General features: G+C 46.7%; 1 protein-coding gene across 3 annotated transcripts in view; it reads right to left on the reverse strand.

Moving 5' to 3' along the window:
- The window catches only part of LOC147115490 (rho guanine nucleotide exchange factor 26-like), a 256,726-nt gene extending 237,929 nt beyond the window's left edge, over nt 1–18,797 (reverse strand). The window contains exons 1-2 of one of the 3 annotated variants that reach the window (XM_085989758.1): nt 18,392–18,797; nt 8,913–9,784 (exon numbers count right to left, since the gene is read on the reverse strand). In XM_085989758.1, coding sequence (XP_085845884.1) covers nt 8,913–9,596 — 684 coding nt within the window. In that variant the 5' untranslated portion in view covers nt 9,597–9,784; nt 18,392–18,797. Of the gene's footprint in view, nt 1–8,912; nt 9,785–18,209; nt 18,325–18,391 lie in introns of those variants that run through there. The other 2 variants (XM_085989755.1, XM_085989756.1) reach the window with 2 other exon arrangements.
- Between the last annotated feature and the right edge of the window lie 6,041 nt (nt 18,798–24,838).

Here is a 24,838-nt window from a genome sequence, read left to right on the forward strand (position 1 = left end):
TGACCTTCCCTTTTGTTCCTTCATCCCCTCCCCCTTTTCCCAGCCCCCAACTTGCTTTAAAATCTGTTCCCTTTCCTGCTTTTTTCTAGTTCTGACAAAGGGTCATCGACCTGAAACGTTAACTCTGTTTCTCTCCCCACGGATGCTGCCTGACCTGCTGAGTGTTTCCAGCATTTTCTGTTGTTATTACACAAACTAGGGTTGTATTCCCTGAAATTTAGAAGTTTAAGGAGTGATTTGATCGAAGTTTTCAAGATATTAAGGGGAACAGATAGAGTAGATAGAGAGAAACTATTTCCGCTGGTTGGGGATTCTAGGACTAGGGGCACAGTCTAAAAATTAGAGCCAGACCTTTCAGGAGTGAAATTAGGAAACACTTCTACACACAAGGGGGAAAAAATTCAGTTGCTTTGCGCCTCCGGTTATAACAGGGCGCAGAGCACCTCGTGCCCGGGTACGGTGGCGCTAACGCCTCCCGCGAAATTCAGCGAGAGGTTAGCAGCGGCGGTAGCCGGTAGCGCCCCGCGGCACTGCGCCTTCAGCAACGATGTCATCGCCGTGCACAGCGCCCCGGCTCGCGAACCCTGACCTATCGCCGGATGATATGACTGACAGGGTCGGGGTGGGGGGGGGGGGTGGTTTTGCGACCGGGGCGGATCAAATTAAAGGGCAGGTGCCGGGCAGCCATTTGTTTTGGGCTGCCTGCCAACACCTGCCCCCTCTGGCCTCCTCCTGCGGAGTGCCAGCCGCGATCGGGCAGCCCAGCACTCCGAGTGCCGGGCTCTTTTCCCGGCACCCCGCTCCCCGGTGGTCCAGCAGGGCCCTGGTGCGCACTGCACTGGACCCCTCCCCTTTAATGAGGGGAGGGAGGCCAGCAGTACCGCGGCGCTACGTGCTGACATGCGTGGCGCTGTTGTACGTAACGCTGCGATATTCAATGGGAGCGCCCCAAGAGGGAGGGGGAGCGCTTCCTTTAGCGCCCCGTCTCCTGCTTGGGGCGCTACCATTCAATTTCGGGTGCGGGGGTTGCTAACTTTTTCGGGGCACTAAAATTAATGAAGTTAATGCTCCAAAGGGGGCGCAAGCCAATTTTCCCCCCAAAGGGAGGTGGAAGTTTGGAATTCTCTTCGGCAAATAGCAATTGATGCTAGATCAATTGTCAATTTTAAATCTGAGCTTGATAGATTTTTGATAACGAAAGGTATCAAGGGATAGGGATATGGGGCAAATGCGGGTATATGGAGTTAAGTCACAGATGAACCATGATCTCACCGAATGGCAGAACAAGCTCGAGGAGCTAAGTGGCCTCCTCCTATTCCCAAGTTCCTAATATGTTCAACCAGAGTTGGCATCTTTATATAAAATGACTAAGCGTGAAGCCATTTTAGCCACACCTGGGACTAGTGGAATTTAATTGGGACAAATTTACTTATTCCAGTAAAGAAATATTTCCATTTACAGTATATAGCACTCTTCATGACCTTAGAGCATCCTAAAGCATTTCACAGCCAATGAGGTACTTTTATAAAGTGTAGTCACTGTTGTAATGTAGGAAATGCAGCAGCCAACTTGCGCACAGCAAGCTCCCACAAACAACAAGGAGATAATGACCAGTTAATCTGATTGAGCGGTACCCAAAGGGAGTGCAACCAGGATATAGAAAGAAAAAAAAGACTTGCATTTATATACCACCTTACACAACCTCAAGACACCCCAAAGCGTGTTACAGCAAAATAAAATACTTTTGAGGTAATGTCACTGTCGTAACATAGGATATGTGGCAGCCAATTTGCACACAGCAAGGACCTATAAACAGTGATGAGATAAATGACCAGATACGGAATGGTAGCGCCCCAAGCAGGAGACGGGGCGCTAAAGGAAGCGCTCCCCCTCCCTCTTGGGGCGCTCCCATTGAATACGGAGTCAAATACGGAGGAAATAACAAGTCAGCTGGGAAGGCAGAGCAAATATGTGAAGGCAAAAGGGAATATGGCAAGGCTGGAAGGCATTTATTTTAATGCAAGGAGTCTTGCAAATAAGGTGGATGAACTGAAGTTGTTGTTGAACACATGGGAGTACGATATTGTTGCTATCACGGAGACATGGTTGAGGGAGGGTCAGGACTGGCAGCTCAATATTCCGGGGTATAGAATCTTCAGGCGAGACAGAGGGGGGTGTAAAAGAGGAGGGGGTGTTGCAATATTAATTAAGGAGTCAATTACTGCTGTAAGGAGGAATGATATATTAGCGTGTTCCTCAAATGAGGCCATATGGGTAGAACTTAAAAACAAAAAGGGGGCAAGCACTTTGCTGGGAGTGTACTATAGGCCCCCAAACAGTCAGGGGGAGATAGAGGAACAGATATGTAGGCAAATCTCAGAGAAGTGCGAAAATAATAGGGTAATAATAGTGGGGGATTTCAACTTCCCCAATATTAATTGGGATAGTCAGAGTGTGAAAGGCTTAGAGGGTGCAGAATTCTTAAAGTGCATCCAGGAGAGCTTTTTGAGCCAACATGTAGAAAGTCCTACAAGAGAGGGGGCGGTACTGGACCTAATTCTAGGGAATGTAGCCGGGCAAGTGGTGGAAGTGTCAGTAGGAGAGCATTTTGGCGACAGTGACCATAATTCGGTGAGATTTAAGGTGGTCATGGAAAAAGACAAAGACGGCCCGGAAATAAGGGTTCTAAATTGGGGGAAGGCCGATTTTAATATGATAAGGCAGGATCTGGCCAAAGTGGACTGGGAGCAGCTGCTTATAGGAAAATCCACATCAAAACAGTGGGAGACTTTCAGAAGGGAAATAGAGAGAGTACAACGCCAACATGTTCCTGTAAAGGTCAAGGGTGGGACCAACAAGCAAAGGGAACCTTGGATGACAAGGGATATACAAAAATGCATCAGGAAAAAAAGGGGGGCTTTTGGCAGTTACAAAAGACTAAAGACGGAGGAAGCCCTAGAGGAGTATAAAAAGTGCAGGGGCATACTTAAAAAAGAAATTAGGAGGGCGAGGAGGGGCCATGAAATAACACTGGCGAGCAAAATAAAGGAAAATCCTAAGATGTTTTATAAGTATATTAAGGGCAAGAGGATAACCAGGGAAAGGGTAGAGCCCATTAGGGACCAAAGTGGCAATCTGTGTGTAGAGCCAGATGATGTAGGCGGGGTTTTAAATGAATTTTTTGCATCTGTGTTCACTATGGAGAAAGACGATGTAGACATAGAAATCGGGCAACAGGACTGTGACATACTTGAACATATTAGCATCGAGAGGGAGGAGGTACTAGCGGTTTTAGCAGGCCAAAAAGTGGATAAATCCCCAGGCCCGGACGAGATGTATCCCAGGCTGTTGTGGGAGGCAAAGGAGGAGATTGCAGGGGCTCTGACACAAATTTTCAGAACCTCTCTGGCCACAGGGGATGTACCAGAGGACTGGAGAACAGCTAACGTAGTACCATTATTCAAGAAGGGTAGCAGGGATAAACCAGGGAATTACAGGCCAGTGAGCCTAACATCTGTGGTAGGGAAATTATTGGAAAAAATTCTGAGGGACAGAATTAGTCTCCACTTGGAGAGGCAAGGATTAATCGGAGATAGTCAGCATGGCTTTGTCAAGGGTAAATCATGTCTGACCAATCTGATTGAATTTTTCGAGGGGGTGACTAGGTGTGTGGATGAGGGAAATGCCGTGGATGTGGTTTACATGGACTTCAGTAAAGCTTTTGACAAAGTCCCGCATAGGAGACTGGTCAAGAAGGTAAGAGCCCATGGGATCCATGGTGCCTTGGCGCGTTGGATCCTAAACTGGCTGAGTGGCAGGAGGCAGAGGGTGATGGTCGAAGGTTGCTTTTGTGACTGGAAGCCTGTGTCCAGTGGGGTACCTCAGGGATCGGTGCTGGGTCCCTTGCTGTTTGTGATCTACATAAATGATTTGGATGAGAATGTAAAAGGTATGATCAGTAAGTTCGCAGATGACACGAAAATTGGTGGGGTGGTAAATTGCGAGGAAGAAAGCCTCAGGCTACAGGACGATATAAACGGGTTGGTCAGATGGACGGAAAAGTGGCAAATGGAATTTAACCCTGAAAAGTGCGAGGTGATGCATTTTGGACGGACAAATAAGGCAAGGGAATACACAATGAGTGGTAGGACCCTAGGAAGTACAGAGGGTCAGAGGGACCTTGGTGTACATGTACATAGATCCCTGAAGGCAGCGGAACAGGTAGGTAAGGTGGTTAAAAAGGCATATGGGATACTTGCCTTCATTAGCCGAGGCATAGAATATAAGAGCAGGGAGGTTATGATGGAGCTGTACAAAACGCTGGTGAGGCCACAGCTGGAGTACTGTGTGCAGTTCTGGTCGCCTCACTATAGGAAGGATGTGATTGCTTTGGAGAGGGTGCAGAGAAGATTCACCAGGATGTTACCTGGGATGGAGCGCCTCAGCTATGAAGAAAGACTAAACAGGCTGGGGTTGTTTTCCTTGGAGCAAAGAAGGCTGAGGGGGGACCTGATTGAGGTGTACAAAATGATGAGGGGTATAGAGAGGGTAGATAAAGAGGAACTTTTCCCCTTAGTAGGGGGGTCAATAACAAGGGGGCATAGATTCAGGGTAAGGGGCAGGAGATTTAGAGGGGATTTGAGGAGGAACTTTTTCACCCAGAGGGTGGTTGGAATCTGGAACTCACTGCCTGAAAGGGTGGTAGAGGAAGGAACCCTCACAACATTCAAGAAGCATTTGGATGAGCACTTGAAATGCCATTGCATACAAGGCTATGGACCAAATGCTGGAAAATGGGATTAGACTGGACAGGAATTGATGGACGGCGCAGGCACGATGGGCCGAAGGGCCTCTTTCTGTGCTGTATAACTCTATGACTCTATAATATGTTTTCAATGATGTTGGTTGAAGGATAAATATTGGCCAGGACACCGAGAGAACTCCCCGTGCTCTGCTTCAAAATAATGCCATGGGATCTTTTACATCCACCTGAGAAGGCAGAAAGGGCCTCAGTTCAACATCTCATCTGAAAGATGGCACCTCCGACAGTGCAGCACTCCCTCAGTACTGCACTGGAGTGTCAGCTTAGATGTAGGGCTACAGCACAGTAGCGGTGATTTTTCAACAACGTGCTTCCTCCGAGAAAGGCTCCCCACTGGGACCGAAGGATTTTTGAATTTACCCTGCCATGCCTTCAGTTGCCCAGGCCCCAAGCGCACGAATTCCCTCCCTAAACCTCTCCGCCTCGCTACCTCTCTTTCCTCCTTTAAGACGGTCCTTAAAACCTGACTCTTTAACCAAGCCTTTGGTCACCTGCCCTAATTTATCCTTAAGTGGCTCGGTGTCGAATTATTTCTCTTATAATACTCCTGTGAAGCACCTTGGGACACTGTACTATGTTAAAGGTGCTATATAAATACAATTTGTTGTTGTTGTTGTTGAAATCTTCACAAGCGTGTTTACGATAGTGGTACACACAGGTGACCAGGGCAATTCCGACCCCCATCTGTTTCTAATCCATTTGTTAGATTGTTGTTGGCATGAAGTTATGACTGCGTCTATCTGCATGGGACACAACATCATCAGAGTGGTCACCGGGTTTAGCGACACCCATGTGCCATTGGGAAAACTGTACTTGACTTAGTACGCAGATGTTGCGCCTTCCAGTCATTTCATTAGCAAGCCACTAACTACAGAGTAAAACGGGCATTCTCTTGTTTTTCATTAAGAAGTTAGGGTATGAGTCACTGCTTTAAAGCGTTGTAATAGTAGTGAGCATTATTCAGTCCAAGCCCTCAATTATTAGTACTGTTACCATGGGCAACAGTCCACATAGGGACAGCTCTGTGGAACAGGAGGATGACATAGCAACATGACCATGCCCTCCACCCTGGCAGGCCAGTTTGGGTTTGTGCCAGTGGCTGTTGGCAGAACCAGCACGGACACAAAGATGACAACTCAGTCAATCCCTAATTAAAAGGGCACTACAACCTCAAAGGACAGCTTTCAGACAGGCTGGATTTAGAATCATAGAATGAGACAGCACAGAGGGAGGCCATTCGGCCCATCGTGCGTGCCAATTAGTCCCACTTTTTAAAAAATTCATTTATAGGATGTGGGCGTCACTGGCAAGGCCGGCATTTATTACCCATCCCTAATTGCCCTTGAGAAGGTGGTGGTGAGCCGCCTTCTTGAACCGCTGCAGTCCGTGTGGTGAAGGTACTCCCACAGTGCTGTTAGGGAGGGCGTTCCAGGATTTTGACCCAGCGACGATGAAGGATCGGTGATATACGTCTAAGTCAGGATAGTGTGCGACTTGGAGGGGAACTTGGAGGTGGTGGTGTTCCCATGCGCCTGCTGCCCTTGTCCTTCTAGGTGGAAGAGGTCGCGGGTTTGGGAAGAAGCATTTCCCTGATCTTTCCCCATAGCCCTTCAATTTTTTTTCTTTTCAAGTATTTATCAGATTCCCTTTTGAAAGTTAATATTGAATCTGCTTCCACCACTCTTTCAGGTAGCGCATTCCAGATCACAACAACTCGCTGCGTAAAAAAAAAAAAAATTCTCCTCATCTTCTTTTGCCAACTACCTTAAAACTTCTTCGATATCTCATTCCAAAGGCTCCAGTTGGTTCATTGTAGCACATGACCAAATTCATTCCCCCCCTGAAATGTCAGACCGCAGTCTACCAACAGATGGCCATAACATTGAGGGAAGTGGTGGAAAAGTAAAACTAGGAGTTCTTAGAATCATAGAATAGTACAGCACAGAAGGAGGCCATTCGGCCCATCGAGTCTGCGCCAGCTCTTTCGAAGAGCACTCCATTTCGTCCTGTTCCCCCTGCTCTTTCCCCACATCTCCGCAATTTTTTCTCCCTCAAGTATTTATCCAATTCCCTTTTGAAGGCTACCATTGAATCTGTATCCACCACCCTATCAGGCAGAGCATTCCATATCCTAACCACGCGTTCCCATTTGGGACTTCCCAGAATACATACGGAATCAACACAAAGGTGCAGAAGGAGAAATCATTGATGGAGATGTGTTGGGACAGGTAAATCAACCTCAGAGTTGGAAGATTGTGGGTTCAAGCCACACTCCAGAACCTATGCACATAATCACAGAAATCACAGAAACCCCACAGTGCAGATAGAGGCCATTTCGGCCCATCGAGCCTGCACCGACACATATCCCACCCGATCCCCGTAACCCCTACACCAACACATACCCCACCCTATCCCCGTAACCTCACGTATTTAATCCCCCTAACACTAAGGGTCAATTTATCATAGCCAATCAACCTAACCCACACATCTTTGGACTGTGGGAGGAAACCGGAGCACCCGGAGGAAACCCACGCAAACACGGGGAGAATGTGCAAACTCCACACAGACAGTCACCCGAGGCCGGATTCGAACCCGGGTCCCTGGCGCTGTGAGGTAACAGTGCTAACCATTATGCCACTAGGCTGACACATCAGTGCAGTGGGAGCACTGCATTATCAGGAACCAAAAGCCTTATCTGTCTATTCAGGTGGCTATTAAAAGTGCCCACAGCACTTGTTCAAAACAGAGTAGAGTTCCCCCAGTGTTCTTTCTCAAGCAACAGCACTAAATCCGATTAATTGGTCATTCGCTTGACTCTGGGTCAATCACATCAATGTGGGATCTTGCTGTGTGAGAATTAGCTGCTGTATTTGCGCATGTAACAACAGTTCAGAAACGCTTTGGGACAGTCTCAAAGATATGAAGGTAACGCTCAGGGAGTGGGGGTGGAACACCATGCAGCGGGCAGCCCCAGGGAGGAGGGGCGGCGGAAGAGGATGGCATGGGCGACCATATTAAACACCGTAAGAAATGTAAATAAAACAAGGCACAAGTCAAAACCGGTCACAAAACCAACGTCAATTCAAATTAATCACGCACGATTACCACCAAAGCCACAAATAAATACAAAAATGTACCGGGGATTATGACTTAACCCGAGTATGTGAAGGGATTAGACACTGAAGTAGAATAATAACTGAAGGTCACCTTTTTCGACTGGATGCCCTTGGCGTGAAGCCTGACCTACCGAGGGCACACAACGAGCTGCACACACGCGGTCTTCGCAATAAGTGCTCCCAGCGGGTGAGGCTCCTCTCCTGGCACAATCGGATAATGTACCACGACGAAAAACTCACGGACAAGTAAAGCCCATCGAAGCCCATCGCACTAGTGGTCCAACTCGTCCAGCCCAACGCTTCAATGCACTTGGAACGTAGGTGCATAGTCACAGGCGGAGGCCATTCAGCCCTTCGAGCCTGTTCCAGCATTCAATTAGATCATGGCTGATCTGTACCTTAACCCCATCAACCCTGGATTCCATAGCCCTTTACTACCCTTACAGGAAACTCTTTTTTATCCGGCACCGACGGGACCGGCGTGGAGCCGGTTTATCAAAAAGTCCGGCTTACAGAGAGGTATAGTAAAATGTACGAGAGCCCCGTACACAGCAACAGATCCAGGCTTCCCTGCTGCTTAGCAACAGGTGCAGGAACCCCGGCCACAAGATCCAGGCGTCCCTGTTGCTTAGCAACAGGTGCAGGAACCCCGGTTACACAGCCACAGATCCAGGAACGGCCACTAATATGAAGTAAAAATTACCTGAACCTACTCCTGAATTTTGCCAGTTAACAGAGGTTTCCGGTTATTTATGTGCCGGTAAATCGAGAGTTTCCTGTACTTAACAAAAATATATCGATCTCAGTTTTGACATTGTTAATTGACCGCACCTCCCCCCGCCAGCTTCAACAGCTTTTTTGGGGGGAAAGTGATTTCCAGATTTCCACTGCCATTTGTGTGAACTACCCCTTATTTGGTAGATTATTCCAAAAAGCTGATGGGTCAAAGACCCAACACCAAAAACAACACTTACTTTTCCTCTGCCCAAGCTGGAGAACTTCTCCCTGTCCTCCAGGACAGTCTTGAGGTTGGGTTGGGACCTGCGGTTGTTATTTTTCACGTTTGATGCGTGGTCGAAATTAATTCCGCTGACCACCGCTCTTCTGTACGAGGTGGACCTCAGTCCCCGGCGGAGCTGTCCTGGGCTGTCCAGTTCGGGGTCAGTGTCTCCGTCCATCTCCGGTTTCGGGATCAGCGGGGCGCTGGGGGTCTCCACCATACTCTGCACCCGCCGGCTTCTCGCGCTAAACTCCAGATTCTGGTGGTTGTGGTGATGGTTCTTGATTTTAATTCCCGACGCCAAGTCCTTGGGAATGATCTGCTGCGTCCCGTTCTTCAACGAAACGGCACTGTTGGTGCTCAGGACAAAGTGCTGCTTGTCGGGCGTCGGAAGCGACTGGGTGGAGGGCTGCCTCTGGAGCAAGAGCCGGCCACCCAGAGAAGGGGCAACATTCCCGTTACGGGAAGGGACGGCAGACACCTTGCCATCCACTGGGAAATCTGTCACCAGGACACTATCGATTTGGTAGGAGGCTGGCCTCGCCTTGGAGCGACGGTTCAAAGACCCTGTGATGGGCGATTTGGGAGTCGGCCTTCTCTTGCGCCACAGTGGGGTGATGGCAAGATTGGAGAGATCAACATCACTTTCCTGATCCATTCCGGCCGTCGAGGTTACACATCAGCTTGACGCAGTCGATCGCCCACTTCACAAAACTCCATCGCCGTAACTCCTTTAGGACTGTCGTGTGGGACTGGAGTCACGTGTAGACCAGAACGGGGTGTCCTGCCCGACAACGGAAGAAGTTGTGCTTAAAACTCCTCATCAAGCTCGAAACCCCAGGAATACTACAGCAACAAGGAGGAGAAAATACAAGTGAATTAAACTGCACCAAACACAACCTTTCCATCCAATTACAAACGCAGAAAGGCCTTGGTAGTTGAAGGGTGTTAAAGGTAATGAGCATCCCATTTATTTATCCATCCTTCCTGCTTCATAATTAACGAAAAAAGGAATTAAAAAAAAAAAATGCAAATCTGAATCAAAATCATTTGTATAGCGCCTTTCACGACCACCGGACGTCTCAAAGCGTTTTACAGCCAATGAAGTACTTTTTGAAGTGTAGTCACTGTTGTAATGTGGGAAAATGCAGCAGCCAATTTTCACACAGCAAGATCCCACAAACAGCAACGTGATAATGACCAGACAATCTGTTTTAGTAATGTCGATTGAGGGAGAAATATTGGCCCAGGACACTGGGGAGAACTCCCCTGCTCTTCTTCAAAATAGTGGCCATGGGATCTTTTACATCCACCTGAGAGCAGACGGGGCCTCGGTTTAACGTCTCATCCAAAAGACAGCTCCTCCAACAGTGCAGCACTCCCTCAGCACTGCCCTGGGAGTGTCAGCCTAGCTTTTTGTGCTCACATCCCTGGAATGGGACTTAGAACCCACAACCTCCTTGAACTAACAAGAGGCGAGTGTGCTACCCACTGAGTCACAGCTGACACTAAATACATTGTAGGGCAGTCTGTGGTAATGGACCCGTGATGCAAAGGTCATGGGCTAGATTTTCAGTGTGCCGTGAGGCGGGCTTTTAGGCATGCGGGGGGCAAAAATCCCGAATTCGGGGGTCCCGACACCATCCCGCCCAAAACCCGCCTCCATGTAAGCTTCAAGGGAGGCGGGTACCCTGCACTGGGACCCGCCGACCCGAGGCGGGAAGGGATTAGTGCCAATTAACTGCCTGTTAACAGGCAGTTTTTAGCTTAATCCCAATTTTATGAGGTGTCGTGTGGGATTCCCGACGGCTCCAAACCACGCCAGGTTAGAGCAGGCGGGCCGTCGGGTTGAAGGACTTGGAGGGGTCAAGATGTCGGTGTAAAGGTGAGTGATGGGTGCATGAGTGCAAAGGTAAGTGTGTTTGGTGTGTAAAGAAATATAAATTACCTGTACTTACCTTAACAGCCTTTCTTCCTCTAGGTTTCGGGAGTCCATCACTCAGCCGGCACTGAAAGCAGAATGGCTGCGATCTGTCAAAAGTGACAGCCTTCAGCTTTCAGTGCCGGTGAGAGTTCTAACTGAGTCTGCGTAGAAGGACTCAGGTTAGAAGTCAGACTGTCAGTGTTTGACAGCTTCAAACAGCTGTGAAACACTGATATTTCATCTGTCAAAAACTCTTGACAGATGAAATTTCAGTCTGTGACGTCACCTGTTGCCGGGTGGCCCTTAATTGGCCTGCTGAGCCCGCTGGGCGGGCTCAACAAGGTCAATCAAGGGAAAATCGCGTCGATTGGCCGGACATCGATGGAGGCGGGACTAAAACCCGAAAGTTGTAGTCCCGCCTCCTTCCTGACTGCTGAATGAAAATCCAGCCCCATGCGTTCAAATCCCACCGTGGCAAATTGTGGAACTGAATTTAATAAATAGAACTAGAAGCATTTCTTTATCAGGCAGTTAATAGGGAGTCACCATTAAACCAGATAAAATGAGACCTTTTCAGTCTCATCCTTCCTGAATATCAAGGCTACCCCATCACAGTATTCACCTGATCAGGAGCCTGGTTTAAAGCCTTATCTGAAGGATGGCACCTCCAGCAATCTCTCAACACGGCACTTGAAGCCCCAGCCTCCACTATGTACTCAAGCCCTGGCGCAGGGCTCAAACCCTCGCCCAAGCTTCTCACCAAGAGGCGAGAATGCTACGCTGCTGAACCAAGCTGACACATCTACCAACTGAGCTTCAGAGAAAGCTCAGGGCAAATAGCTCAGATCTCACTATCCCCTAGCGTCATGGTTTGCACATCGCCCTTTTTTAAAAATCCATTCTGGGGGCTGTGGGCGTCGCTGGCAAGACTGGCATTTATTGCCCATCCAGAGTTGCCCCGAGAAGGTGACGGTGAACCTTCTTAAGAACATAAGAAATAGGAGCAGGAGTAGGCCATTCGGCCCCTCGAACCTGCTCCGCCATTCAATAAGATCATGGCTGATCATCGACCTCAACTCCACTTTCCTGCACTTTCCCCAGATTCCTTGATTCCATTAATATTCAATAATTTATCGATCTCTGACTTGAATATACTCAACGACTGAGCCTCCACAGCCCTCTGGGGTAGAGAATTCCAAAGATTCACCACCCTCTGAGTGAAGAAATTTCTCCTCATCTCAGTCCAAATGGCCGACCCCTTATTCTGAGACTGTGAACCCTGGTTCGAGACTCCCCAGCCAGGGGAAACATCCTCCCTGCATCTACCCTGTCAAGTCCTGTAAGAATTTTGTATGTTTCAATGAGATCACCTCTCATTCTTCTAAACTCTAGAGAATATTGACCTAGTCTACTCAATCTGTCCTCATAGAACAATCCCTCCATCCCAGGAATCAGTCTGGTGAACCTTTGTTGCACTCCCTCTATGGCAAGTATATCCTTCCTTAGGTAAGGAGACCAAAACTACACAATAATCCAGGTGTGGTCTCACCAGGGCCCGATATAATTGCAGTAAGACATCTTTACTCAAATACTCAAATCCTCTTGTAATAAAGGCCAACATACCATTTGCTTTCCTAATTGCTTGCTGTACCTGCATGTTAACTTTCAGTGATTCATGTACAAGGACACCCAGGTCCCTCTGAACACCAACATTTCCCAATCTCTCACCATTTAAAAAATACTCTGCTTTTCTATTTTTCCTACCAAAGTGGATAACTTCGCATTTCTCCACATTATATTCCATTTGCCATGTTCTCGTCCACTCACTTAGCCTGTCTATATCCCCTTGAAGCCTCCTTGCATCCTCCTCACAACTTACATTCCCACCCAGCTTTGTATCATCAGCAAACTTGGATATATTACATTTAGTCCCCTCATCCAAATCATTGTATATAGATTGTGAATAGCTGAGGCCCAAGCACTGATCCTTGCGGTACCCCACTAGGCACAGCTTGCCATCCTGAAAAAGACCCGTTTATCCCTACTCTTTGTTTTTTGTCTGTTAACCAATTCTCAATCCATGCTAGTATATTACCCCCAATTCCATGTGCCCTAATTTTGTTCACCAACCTCTTGTGTGGGACCTTATTGAAGGCCTTCTGAAAATCCAGATACACATCTACCGGTTCCCCTTTGTTTACTCCACTAGTTACATCCTCAAAGAACTCCAATAGGTTTGTCAAACAGGATTTCCCTTTCATAAATCCATGTTGACTCTGCCCAATCTTACTATTAGTTTCTAAGTGCCCAGTTATTGCATCCTTTATAATAGATTTCAGCATTTTCCCAACTACTGATGTGAGGCTAACAGGTCTGTAGTTCCCCATTTTCTCTCTCCCTCCTTTCTTAAATAGCGGAGTTACATTTGCTATCCTCCAATCTGCAGGAACCATTCCAGAATCTATAGAATTTTGGAAGATGATAACCAATGCGTCCACTATTCCAATGGCCATCTCTTTCAAAATCCTAGGATATAGGTCATCCGGTCCTTGGGATTTGTCGAATTTTAGTCCCATTAATTTTGCTAGTACTGTTTTTTTACTAATAATAATTTCTTTAAGTTCCTCATTCTCGTCACACCCTTGGTTTTCTCGTATTTCTGGGAGGTTTTTTGTGTCTTCCTCCGTGAAGACAGAAACAAAGTATTTATTTAATTTCTCTGCCATTTCCTCATTCCCCATTATAAATTCTTCCATCTCTGACTGTAAAGGACCTACATTTACCTTCATCAGTCTTTTCCTTTTCACATACCTATAGAAGGTTTTACAATTCGTTTTTATATTTTTCGCTAGCTTGTGTTCATATTCCATTCCCCCTTTGCTGATTTCTAAAAAGATCCCAATCCTCAGGCTGACCGCTTTTTCTGGCAACTTTACAAGCTTCCTCCTTTGACTTAAAACTAGTTTTAATTTCTTTTGTTAGCCATGGTTGGATCACTTTTCCTTTTGGGTGTTGACTCTGCCCAATCCTATTATTATTGTCTAAGTGCCCCGTTCCCATGTCCTCAATAATAGATTCTAGCATTTTCCATACTACTGATGTCAGGCTAACTGGTCTGTAGTTCCTGTTTTCTCTCTCCCTCCTTTCTTAAATAGTGGGGTTACATTTGCTACCTTCCAATCCACAGGAACTGTTCTAGAATCAATGGAATTTTGGAAGATGACTCCCAATGCATCCACTATCTCTATAGCCACCTCTTTCAAAACGCTAGGATGTGGGCCATCGGGTCCAGAGGATTTATCGGCTTTCAGTCCCATTAATTTCTCCAGTACTTTTTTTTAACGAATACTAATTTCTTTCAGTTCCTCATTCTCGCTAGACCCTTGGTTCACCACTATCTCCATGAAGACAGACACAAAGGGGGTGATTTTATCAATGACAACGTGATGGAGACGGGACTGCTGCTTGGCAGGTTTTAGTCCTGCCTCCATCGACATCCGGCCAACCCGCGCTATTTTCCCTTGATTGACCTTGTCGGTGACAGAGAACGTCAGCGTATGACATTTCATCTGTCAAAAATTTTTGACAGATGAATTGTCATCGTTAGACAGCTTTGAGAAGCTGTCAAACACTGACAATCTCTGTTCTTTAGTGAGTCCTTGTACTCAAGACTCACCAAACCTCTTTCCTGAGCAGACATCAGATGGCTGTTGCATCGGAGAATGCAGCCTTTCTGTCATCTCTGTCGTGGAGATGAGGCAACTCCGCAGCCTAAAGGGATGAAGCCTGGAGGAAGAAGCAAAGGTAAGTAATCTTATTAAAGCACTTTAGACTCACCTCACACACTTACCTCGCCACACTTGCACTCATCACTCACCTACACACCGGATATTTCGGCCCCTTCGACCTCCGCAGACCCACGGCCCGCCTCGCTGACCCTGGTGAGGTTCAGAGCCATCGGGAAGCCCACACTTTAGGGCTCAAAATTGGGATTAGCCAAAAAACTGCCTGTTAACAGGCTGTTAATTGGCACTAATCCCCTTCCCGCCTCGAGGAGATGGGACCCAGTGCGGGTCGGGTATCCGCCTCCTGGGAAGATGGCACAGAGGCAGGCTGGGGGCGGGATGGGTACCCGCTCCCAGATTCTGCCATTTTCCCGGCAGTCCCGCCTCCATATCTGCCACCCCAGGGCTGGGAAAATCGCCACCAAAGTATTTGTTTACTTTCTCAGCCATTTAATTATTCCCCATTATAATTTCTCCTGTCTCAGCCTGTAAGGGACCCAAATTTACTTTCGCTAATCTTTCCCTTTTTACATACCTATACAAGCTTTTACAGTCTGTTTTTATTTCTCTCACTAGTTTACTCTCATATTCTATTTTCCCTTTCTTTATCAATTTCTTGATCCTCCTTTGCTGAATTCTAAAATCCTCCCAATCCTCAGGCTTACTGCACTTTTTGGCAACATTATAAGCCTCTTCCTTTGATCTAATACTACCTTTAACTTCTCTTGTTAGCCATGGTTGGACCACTTTTCCTGTGAGGCTTTTGTGCCTTAAAGGAATGTATATTTGTTGTAAATTACATATTAATTCTTTAAATGCGAGCCATTGCTTGTCTACCATCATACCTTTTAATGTAGTTTCCCAATCTACTGTAGCCAACTCGCCCCTCATACCTACGTAGTTTGTTTTATTTAGATTTAAGACCCTAGTTTTGGATTTAACTAAATCACTTTCAAACTCAATATTAAATTCTATCATATAATGGTCACTCTTCACTTAGGGCCCCTTTACTACAAGGTTATTAATTAGCCCTTTCTCGTTGCACAATACTAGATCTAAAGTAGCCTGTTCCCGAGTTGGTTCCTCAACATACTGATCTAGAAAACTATCTTGTGTACATTCGTCCTTCACACTATTACTGCAAATTTGGTTTGCCCAGTCTCTATGTAGATTAAAGTCCCCCATGATTACTGTATTACCCTTGTTACATGTGCCTCTAATTTCCTGATTTATACTCTGCCCTACATTACAACTACTGTCTGGGGGCCTATAAACAACTCCCACCAATGTTTTCTGCCCCATGCTGTTTCTTAGCTCCACCCAAACTGATTCTACTTCTTGATTTTCGGAGCTCAGATCCTTTCTCTCTACTGTCTTTATCTCATCCTTTATTATCAGGGCTACCCCTCCTCATTTTCCATTTTGCCTATCTCTTCTAAAAGTTAAGTTTCCTGGAATATTTAGTTCCCAACCGTGGTCACTTTGCAATCACGTCTCTGTAATGGCTATTGGATCAAACCTATTAATTTCTATCTGCGCTATTAATTCATCTATTTTGTTGTGAATGCTTCGCACATTCAGATATAGTGCCTTTAGCTTTGATTTATTTCTATTTTTCCCTGATGTCACCTTCGTCACTGATGCCTTATTACCTTTGTTACTCTCTCTGTCCCTTCCTGACCTGCTCTGCTTAATTTTACCCCAAACTCTACTCTGCTCTAGAGCCTTGACATTTCTCTCGCTGCTTTTAAATTGACTCTTTCCTGAATCCTCCCACCCCCACCCCCTTCATTAGTTTAAAGCCCTGTCTATTGCTGCAGTTATTTGACTCAACAGGACACTGGTTCCAGCCCATTTTAAGTGGAGCCTGTCCCAACGGAAAAACTCCCTCTTCCCTGGTACTTTCCCCGGTGTTCTTGCTCAGGCCAACATCCCCAGCATCGAAGCTTTGACCACGCTCGATCAGCTCCGATGGACGGGTCACGTTGTCCGCCTGCCCGATATGAGACTCCCAAAACAAGCGCTCTACTCGGAGCTCCGGCTCGGCAAGAGAGCCCCAGGTGGGCAGAGGAAACGCTTCAAGGTCACCCTCAAAGCCTCCTTGAAAAAGGGTAACATCCCCACCGACACCTGGGAATCCCTGGCCCAAGACCGCACAAAGTGGAGGAGAAGCATCCGGGAAGGCGCCGAACACCTCGAGTCTCTTCGCCGGGAGCAAGCGCAGGCAGTGCAAGGAGCGCACGTCAACCCAAGCACCCCACCCACCCGCCCCTTCAACCACCGTCTGCCCCAACTGTGACAGAGACTGTAGGTCCCGCATTGGACTCATCAGTCACCCGAGAACTCATTTTTAATGTGGAAGCAAGTCATCCTCGGTTCCGAGGGGCTGCCTAAGAATAGGAAGAACTGGTGCCAGTGTCCCATGAAGCAAAACCCCTGCCTCCCACACCACTCTTTGAGCCACGCATTTAACCTTCAAACCTGCTTACACCTATGCCAATTGGTGCATGGCTCAGGTAACAATCCAGAGGTGTTTACCTTTGAGGTTTTGCTTTTTAATTTGGAACCCAACTCCTCAAACTCTGTCAGCAGAACCTCATTCCTAGTTCTACCTATGTCGTTGGTTCCTACGTAGACCACGGCAACTGGGTTTTCCCCTTCCCACTCCATGTTCTTCTCCAGCCGCGAGGAGATGTCTTTAACCCTGGCAACAGAGCCTTCGAAATTCCTGGTCATGGCTGCAGAGGACAGTATCTTCTTGAACCGACGCAGTATTCTTTGTAGCGGTTTGAGTCAACCCCATTTGATGCCTAATGGCTTTTAATTTTCACTTCTGAACACAACTTCTTGATCAGTCATGATCTCATTAAATGGCGGAGCAGGCTCGAGGGGCCGAACGGCCTACTCCTGCTCCTATCTTCTATGTTTCTATGTTTCTATGCAACCTGCATGCCGACAAGTGCCCTGTTTAATAATCAATAGAACTTATTTTCATAATTACCTGTAATAAAAAAGGAATATTGGTACGAGCAGTGCCTTCTAAGCAAGACTGGAGATTAAGGCCACTTCACCATCAAACAATTCTATCTAAGTCGCACTAAAGAGAGCATTCTGTTTCTAGCTGTTTACTGTACCCTAGAAAAACCTTGAACTCCAGATTAACTTAACGTGGATAATAATATACATACAGTTTCTGCACTCCATGCGCTATTACCGGTTACATCTGTCAGAAACTGCCCAGCTGCCAAAAGATAGGCACGAAAGGGTTAAGTTTGTTCCAGCTTAATTAGAATCATCCCTTAAATGTTGCAGATAAGACTTTTTTTTTTAAGCCCAGAGTCGGTCAAACAAACAGAACCGAGCGAGATATCGCCTGGCAGTCTCTGGAGCGAAAACCTGGACAAATATTGTGCAATTGGAATTTTGTTTTTTGAATACTGACTCGGCAGAAAACCGGATTGCAGTGTCAAATCAAGAGAATAGATAGTTGTACACGTGCAAACATATTTTTTTTTATATATATATATAAAAAGGAACAATAGATATTACAAGCGAAACTTACTCTTTATAAAGGAGACTTTGTAAACTGCTATAGGCAGTCCTTTGCATTTGAGAGATTTCACAATGAAGAAAGCGACCAGTTTTTCCCCCGAGAGGATCTGTGCTGGATTTGAAACAGGTTTAGAAATAAGAGAATCCAAGAATCCCCTACTTTCCCCCAGAAACATTAAGAATGAAACTCACCCTCTCTACTTTCCCGCTGTTGCAGTCGGGGTCATTGTCCCACAGTCCTTGCGCCAGGTTCCCATTGTATAAACTCCTGGGATCACACGGTGCTTTTTTTTAAAACTGTTGTTAAAAACTTTTCTCCTTCTGTCCCGAGCACAGACCTGCCCCCCCTCTCTCTCTCTCTCTCAATCTTCAGCACTAATTCCAACCCTCTTCTTCTCCGTTGAGTGGCTCCCTGCGCTTGGCGGGTTTAAGCTGAGAGAGAATGTGAGTGACTGGAGGGAGGGAGGGGGGTAAAGTGAACTGATGATTCAACATGCAATATGGTCCAAGTTCAAAGTGACGCAATGCAAATCTCCCCCCACCCCCAGATCCCACCTTCATCTCCCAGCCCAATGCCAAAAAAACTGGGGCTCGTCTCCCAACGTCCTCACTCTCACATCTTTTCCAATTTCCTCCGTTTCTTTAGAAAAGTTTTGAACTTTGCAAGTAGTTTTTTTTGCATTGACAAGTCCAAAAAGTTTCGCTGCAATGGTGCGCCTCCTTGTGGACTCTTTCCGAATAGGTTCACTTGCTGGGTTTTCCAAAACACACAAATTCATCTCGCTTATTGCGGTCAAACAATGGTTTTATTTGGAAGACCCGTCATTTCCGTCAACTATCTCCTAGCCCTGTAATTAGATGCATTCCCCAGCCTCCACTGCCATCAGGTTTCCAACCATTTTCTCAGTTACTTTGCATTATCATAGAATCATAAAGACTTGCATTTCTGTAGCGCCTTTCACGACCACCGGACGTCTCAAAGCGCTTTACAGCCAATGAAGTACTTTTTGAAGTGTAGTCACTGTTGTAATGTGGGAAACGCGGCAGCCAATTTGCGCACAGCAAGCTCCCACAAACAACAACGTGATAATGACCAGAGAATCTGTTTTTGTTACGTTGGTTGAGGGATAAATATTGGTTAGGACACTGGGGATAACGCCCCTGCTCTTCTTCAAAATAGTGCCATGGAATCTTTTCCATCTACCTGAGAGGGCAGACGGGGCCTCGGTTTAACGTCTCATCCGAAAGACGGCCCCTCCGACAGTGCAGCGCTCCCTCAGCACTGCACTGGAGTGTTAGCCTAGCTTTATGTGCTCAAGTCCCTGGAGTGGGACTTGAACCCACAACCTTCTGACTCAGAGGCGAGAGCGCTACCCACTGAGCCACAGCTGACAGGCTGTATCATAAGAACATAAGAACATAAGAAATAGGAGCAGGAGTAGGCCAATCGGCCCCTCGAGCCTGCTCCATCCACCATTCAATAAGATCATGGCTGATCTGATCCTAACCTCAAATCTTCTATCACTCCCCATCCCACCCGAACCCATGTGATTTCCCGGGAGAGGCGAAAAACCAGATAAAAAACCCAATGGCCAATTTGGGAGAAAAAAATCTGGGAAATTCCTCTCCGACCCATCTAGGCGATCGAAACTCGTCCAGGAGATCACTCTGTCCCTATACTTTCTACAGTACTTACCTTCTGTAAAGGCAATCTCCACCCCAGCCAGGAACAGGAATAAAACCATCTCCTGAAATCTAACACAGAATTAGAACACAAGAAGTAGGAGCAGAACTAGGCTACACAGCCCCTGGGCCCACTCCACTACCCACAGGGCCATGACCATTCCGAACCTAGACTCATGTCCAATTTCCTGCCCGCTCCCCGTAACCCTTAATTCCCTTTACTTCTAGGAAACTATCTATTTCAGTTTTAAATTTATTTAATGATGTAGCTTCCACAGCTTTCTGGGGCAGCAAATTCCACAAACCTACCACCCTCTGAGTGAAGAAGTTTCTCCTCATCTCAGTTTTGAAAGAGCAGCCCCTTATTCTAAGATTATGCCCCCTAGTTCTAGTTTCACCCATCATTGGAAACATCCTCACCGCATCCACCTGATCAAGCCCCTTCACAATCTTATATGTTTCAATAAGATCACCTCTCATTCTTCTGAACTCCAATGAGTAGAGTCCCAATCTACTCAACCTCTCCTCATATGACCACTCCCTCATCCCCGGGATTAACCGAGTGAACCTTCTTTGTACTGACTCAAGAGCAAGTATGTCTTTTCTTAAGTATGGACACCAAAACTGTATGCAGTATTCCAGGTGCGGTCTCACCAATACCTTCTTATGTTCTTATGTTCTAAAGCAGGGACAGGGTACTGAATTTGGATGATCAGCCATGATCTCATTAAATGGCGGAACAGGCTCGAGGGGCCGAATGGCCTACTCCTGCTCCTATCTTCTATGTTTCTATGTTCTTCTACCAATTGCCTTAAAGTTGGTTCTTACAGTTACATTTATTTTCTGTCACATTATAGTTAATGCTGTGATTGTTGCAGCAAAATCAGGCTGAAATTCACAGGTCGGATGCACGGGAATCTGTATAAGAAGTAAATCAAAAGCTTTTCCTCTTTAACACTGCTTTTTTATGTAGCTCTTAAAAAGGTAGGGTAGCAGGGCATCATGTGTCAGCCTTGGCTAAGCCCTCTGAGGCAGAACGGTCGAGGGTTCAAGTTCCACTCCAGAACCTTGAGCACAAAATCTAGGCTGACATTCCCAGTATAATACTGAGAGAGCACAGGACTGTTGGAGGTGCTGTCTTTCAGATGAGATGTTAAACTGAGGCCCTGTCTGCCCTCTCTCAGTTGGATGTAAAATGGTGCTATTTTGAAGAAAAAATATCCCTCAACCAACTGCACAAAAAAGTGGATAGACCTCCCCTTTTTTTCCGAGTGGCAGGCAGTGACTAGTGGGGTACCGCAGGGATCGGTCCTTGGACTCCAGCTATTCACAATATATATTAATGATCTGGACGAGGGAACTAGATGTAATATCTCCAAGTTTGCAGATGACACAAAGCTGGGTAGGAGTGTGTGCTGTGAGGAGGATGCCGAAAAACTCCAGCATGATTTGGACAGGTTGGGTGATTGGGCAGAAGCATGGCAGATACAATATAACGTGGATAAATGCGAGGTTATCCACTTTGGTGTCAAAAACAAGAAGGCAGATTATTATCTGAATGGCAATAGATTGGGAGAAGGGGAAGTGCAATGAGACCTGGGCGTCCTTGTGCACCAGTCGCTGAAGGTAAGCATGCAGGTGCAGCAGGCGGTTAAGAAGGCAAATGGTATGTTGGCCTTCGTAGCAAGAGGGTTTGAGTATAGGAACAAGGATGTCTTGCTGCAGTTGTACAGGGCCTTGGTGAGACCACATCTTGAGTATTGTGTGCAGTTTTGGTCACCTTATCTGAGGAAGGATGTTCTTGCCATGGAAGGAGTGCAGCGAAGATTCACCAGGCTGATACCTGGGATGGCAGGAATGACGTATGAGGAGAGATTGGGTCGATTGGGCTTGTACTCGCTGGAGTTTAGAAGAATGAGAGGGGATCTCATTGAAACTTATAAAATTCTAACAGGTCTGGACAGACTAGATGCAGGAAGGATGTTCCCGATGGTTGGGGAGTCCAGAACCAGGGGTCACAGTCTAAGGATAAGGGGTAAGCCATTTAGGACAGAGATGAGGAGGAATTTCTTCACCCAGAGAGTGGTAAACCTGTGGAATTCTCTGCCACAGAGGGCGGTAGAGGCCAATTCATTAAATACGTTCAAGAAGGAGTTGGATATATTTCTTAAGGCTAAAGGGATCAAGGGATATGGGGAGAAAGCAGGGACAGGGCACTGAATTTGGATGATCAGCCATGATCTTATTGAATGGCGGAGCAGGCTCGAGGGGCCGAATGGCCGACTCCTGCTCCTATTTCTTATGTTCTTATTGCCAGATGGCGTGAACGGCAGCTAGTTTCAGGAATCTAATAGTCAGACCACGCGAGGACCTGATGGTCAAATGATTCAGTGGTCAAACTGTGTCCAACGGCTACAAAGAATAATTCAAGTTATACCAGTTTGTTCACCTTGGGCTAGAGATTTTCAAGTTGCCGAACGGGTGTGACTGCGGATCGCTAACCCGTTACAGAAACTCGCCCGATTTCCATCTCCATTCATTTCAGTGGTTTTAAAAATCGGGCGGTTCCTATCTCAAGCAGCCAATGCACGATGATGGTTTCACTCCCGGGCAGCAAGTTGTAAATCTGCCCCCTTCACTCCAGCTTTTGGGGTACATAAAAGTCCAGGGGAGGTCTATCCACTTTAAAAACAATATTGAGGCAGTTCTTGTGTCTGCACGAAACATCCATCAAACCAGCATTCATTCTCGGGATGTGGGCATCGCTGGCAAGGCCGGCATTTAATGCCCATCCCTCGTTGCCCTTGTATCAGCTGTGGCTCAGTGGGTGGCACTCTCTCACCTCTGAGAAGGTTGTGGGTTCAAGTCCCACTCCAGAGACTTGAGCACAAACATCTAGGCTGACACTCCCAGTGCAGTACTGAGGGAGTGCTGCACTGTCGGAGGTGCCATCTTTCAGATGAAACGTTAAACCGAGGCCCTGTCTGCTCTCTCAGGTGGACGTAAAAGATCCCATGGCACTATTTCGAAGAAGAGCAGGGGAGTTCTCCCCAGTCTCCTGACCAATATTTATCCCTCATAACAAAAACAGATGATCTGGTCATTATCACATTGCTGTTTGTGGGAGCTTGCTGTGTGCAAATTGGCTGTAGCGTTTCCTACATTACAACAGTGACTATACTACAAAAGTACTTCATTGGCTGTAAATTGAGACGTCCGGTGGTCGTGAAAGGCGCTTTAGAAATGCAAGTCTCTTTTTTTACAATGCACCAAGCCAAAGGCAACCACTGAAATTCCCAACTCAAGGAAACACTTGAAGGTGCCGACTCCGGCTAGGAATATGGTTCCGAGGGTTTTTGCCCGTCTTTGTTGAAGCAACTAGGAGAGATTTTTTTGCTTATTTATAAACACATGAGAAGGTGGCGGTGGGCACCCTCCCTTTAGTGGGTTTGTTTAAACCAGTATCTCAGATTTTGACCACAACCAATAATAGCTGAAATCATTTCAAAAAAGGAAACTTTGTATGAGGAATTAATCCTTATTTCCAATGCATATGTGACTCTTTGGTCCTTCACCTTAAATCCCATGTAATGATAGTTCATTCTTGGCATGCCATTCCTTTTTTGCTCCTCTAGGACTGTGTAACACGGCGCTATATTTAGAAGCTAGTATTAAAGGATTAAGGGTTAAGGGTCAGGACCCCAGATGACTATAGCAATGTACTGTTCACGTCTTTATCCGTCCATTGAGTTACACATGCCTTATATCAAATGTACTTGTTTTATGTTGGGTAATCTGCTCTGCAACACCTGGGTTGGGGATACTTTTCACACCTCCACACTTGGAACAGCAGGACTTGGGATCGCTGATGTTCACGTATAGAACCATACAGCATAGAAGGAGGCCATTCAGCCCAATCGTGCCTGTGCCGGCTCTTTGAAAGAGCTATCTGATCAGTCCCGCTCCCCCTGCCCTTTCCCCATAGCCCTGCAAATGTTTCCTTTTCAAGTATATATGTTATAAATCTCATCATCAAGAAACTACTTATGAAATAACGCTGGACGCCCAGCTGGTGGCGCCGTCCAAGGAGTATAAATACTCGGGCGTGGGCCCCAACTTTCCAGGGACATTTTGTAAGACAAGGAACTAGTGAAGTACAACTAGACCTCCATGTTCTGAAACAAGTTGATTAAAGCCTTGCTTTATGCTCAAACCAAGTGCGTAGTGAGTTTTATTACGTCAAAGTATATATCCAATTCCCTTTTGAGAGTCACTATTGCATCTGGTCCCACCACCCTTTCAGGCCGTACATTCCAAGATCATAACAACTCGCTGTGTAAAAAAAAAAATCTCCTCATCTTCCCCCCGCTGTCTCTTTTGCCAATTTTCTTGAATCTGTGTCCTTTGGTTACCGCCCTTCCCGCCAGTGGAAACAGTTTCTCCTTCTTTCCCCTGGAGCCTGGACTGTGTGGAGAGCTGCGAATTGCTCTCCACAGCTACCAGGCTCTGACCAGGAGCAGAGTTCGACTTCTGACTCACAAGCAACACTTCGATTTGTTGTCGGCCGTGGCTCAGTGGGTAGCACTCGCGCCTCTGAGTCATGAAAGTTAGTAGCTTCAAAATCCCACTCCGTAAGAATCAAGCACAAAAATCTACACTAAAACTCCAGTGCAGTACTGAAGGAGTGTACAGAGGTGCCGGCTTTTTAGATGCTTGTTAGCCGTGGCTCATTGGGTAGCACACTCGCCTCTGAGCCAGAAGGTTTGTGGGTTCACAGTCCCACTCCAGGGACTTGAGCACAAAAAGCTAAGCTGACACTCCAGTGCAGTACTGAGGGAGCGCTGCACTGTCGGAGGTGCTGTCTTTTGGATGAGATGTTAAACCGAGGCCCCGTCTGCTCTCTCATGTGGATGTAAAAGATCCCACTATTTCGAAGAGCAGGGGAGTTCTCCCCGG

The sequence above is a fragment of the Somniosus microcephalus genome, chromosome 6 (genome assembly GCF_052327205.1).
Source record: "Somniosus microcephalus isolate GS21.2 chromosome 6, FLI_Smic_1.0, whole genome shotgun sequence".
NCBI lineage: Eukaryota > Metazoa > Chordata > Chondrichthyes > Squaliformes > Somniosidae > Somniosus > Somniosus microcephalus.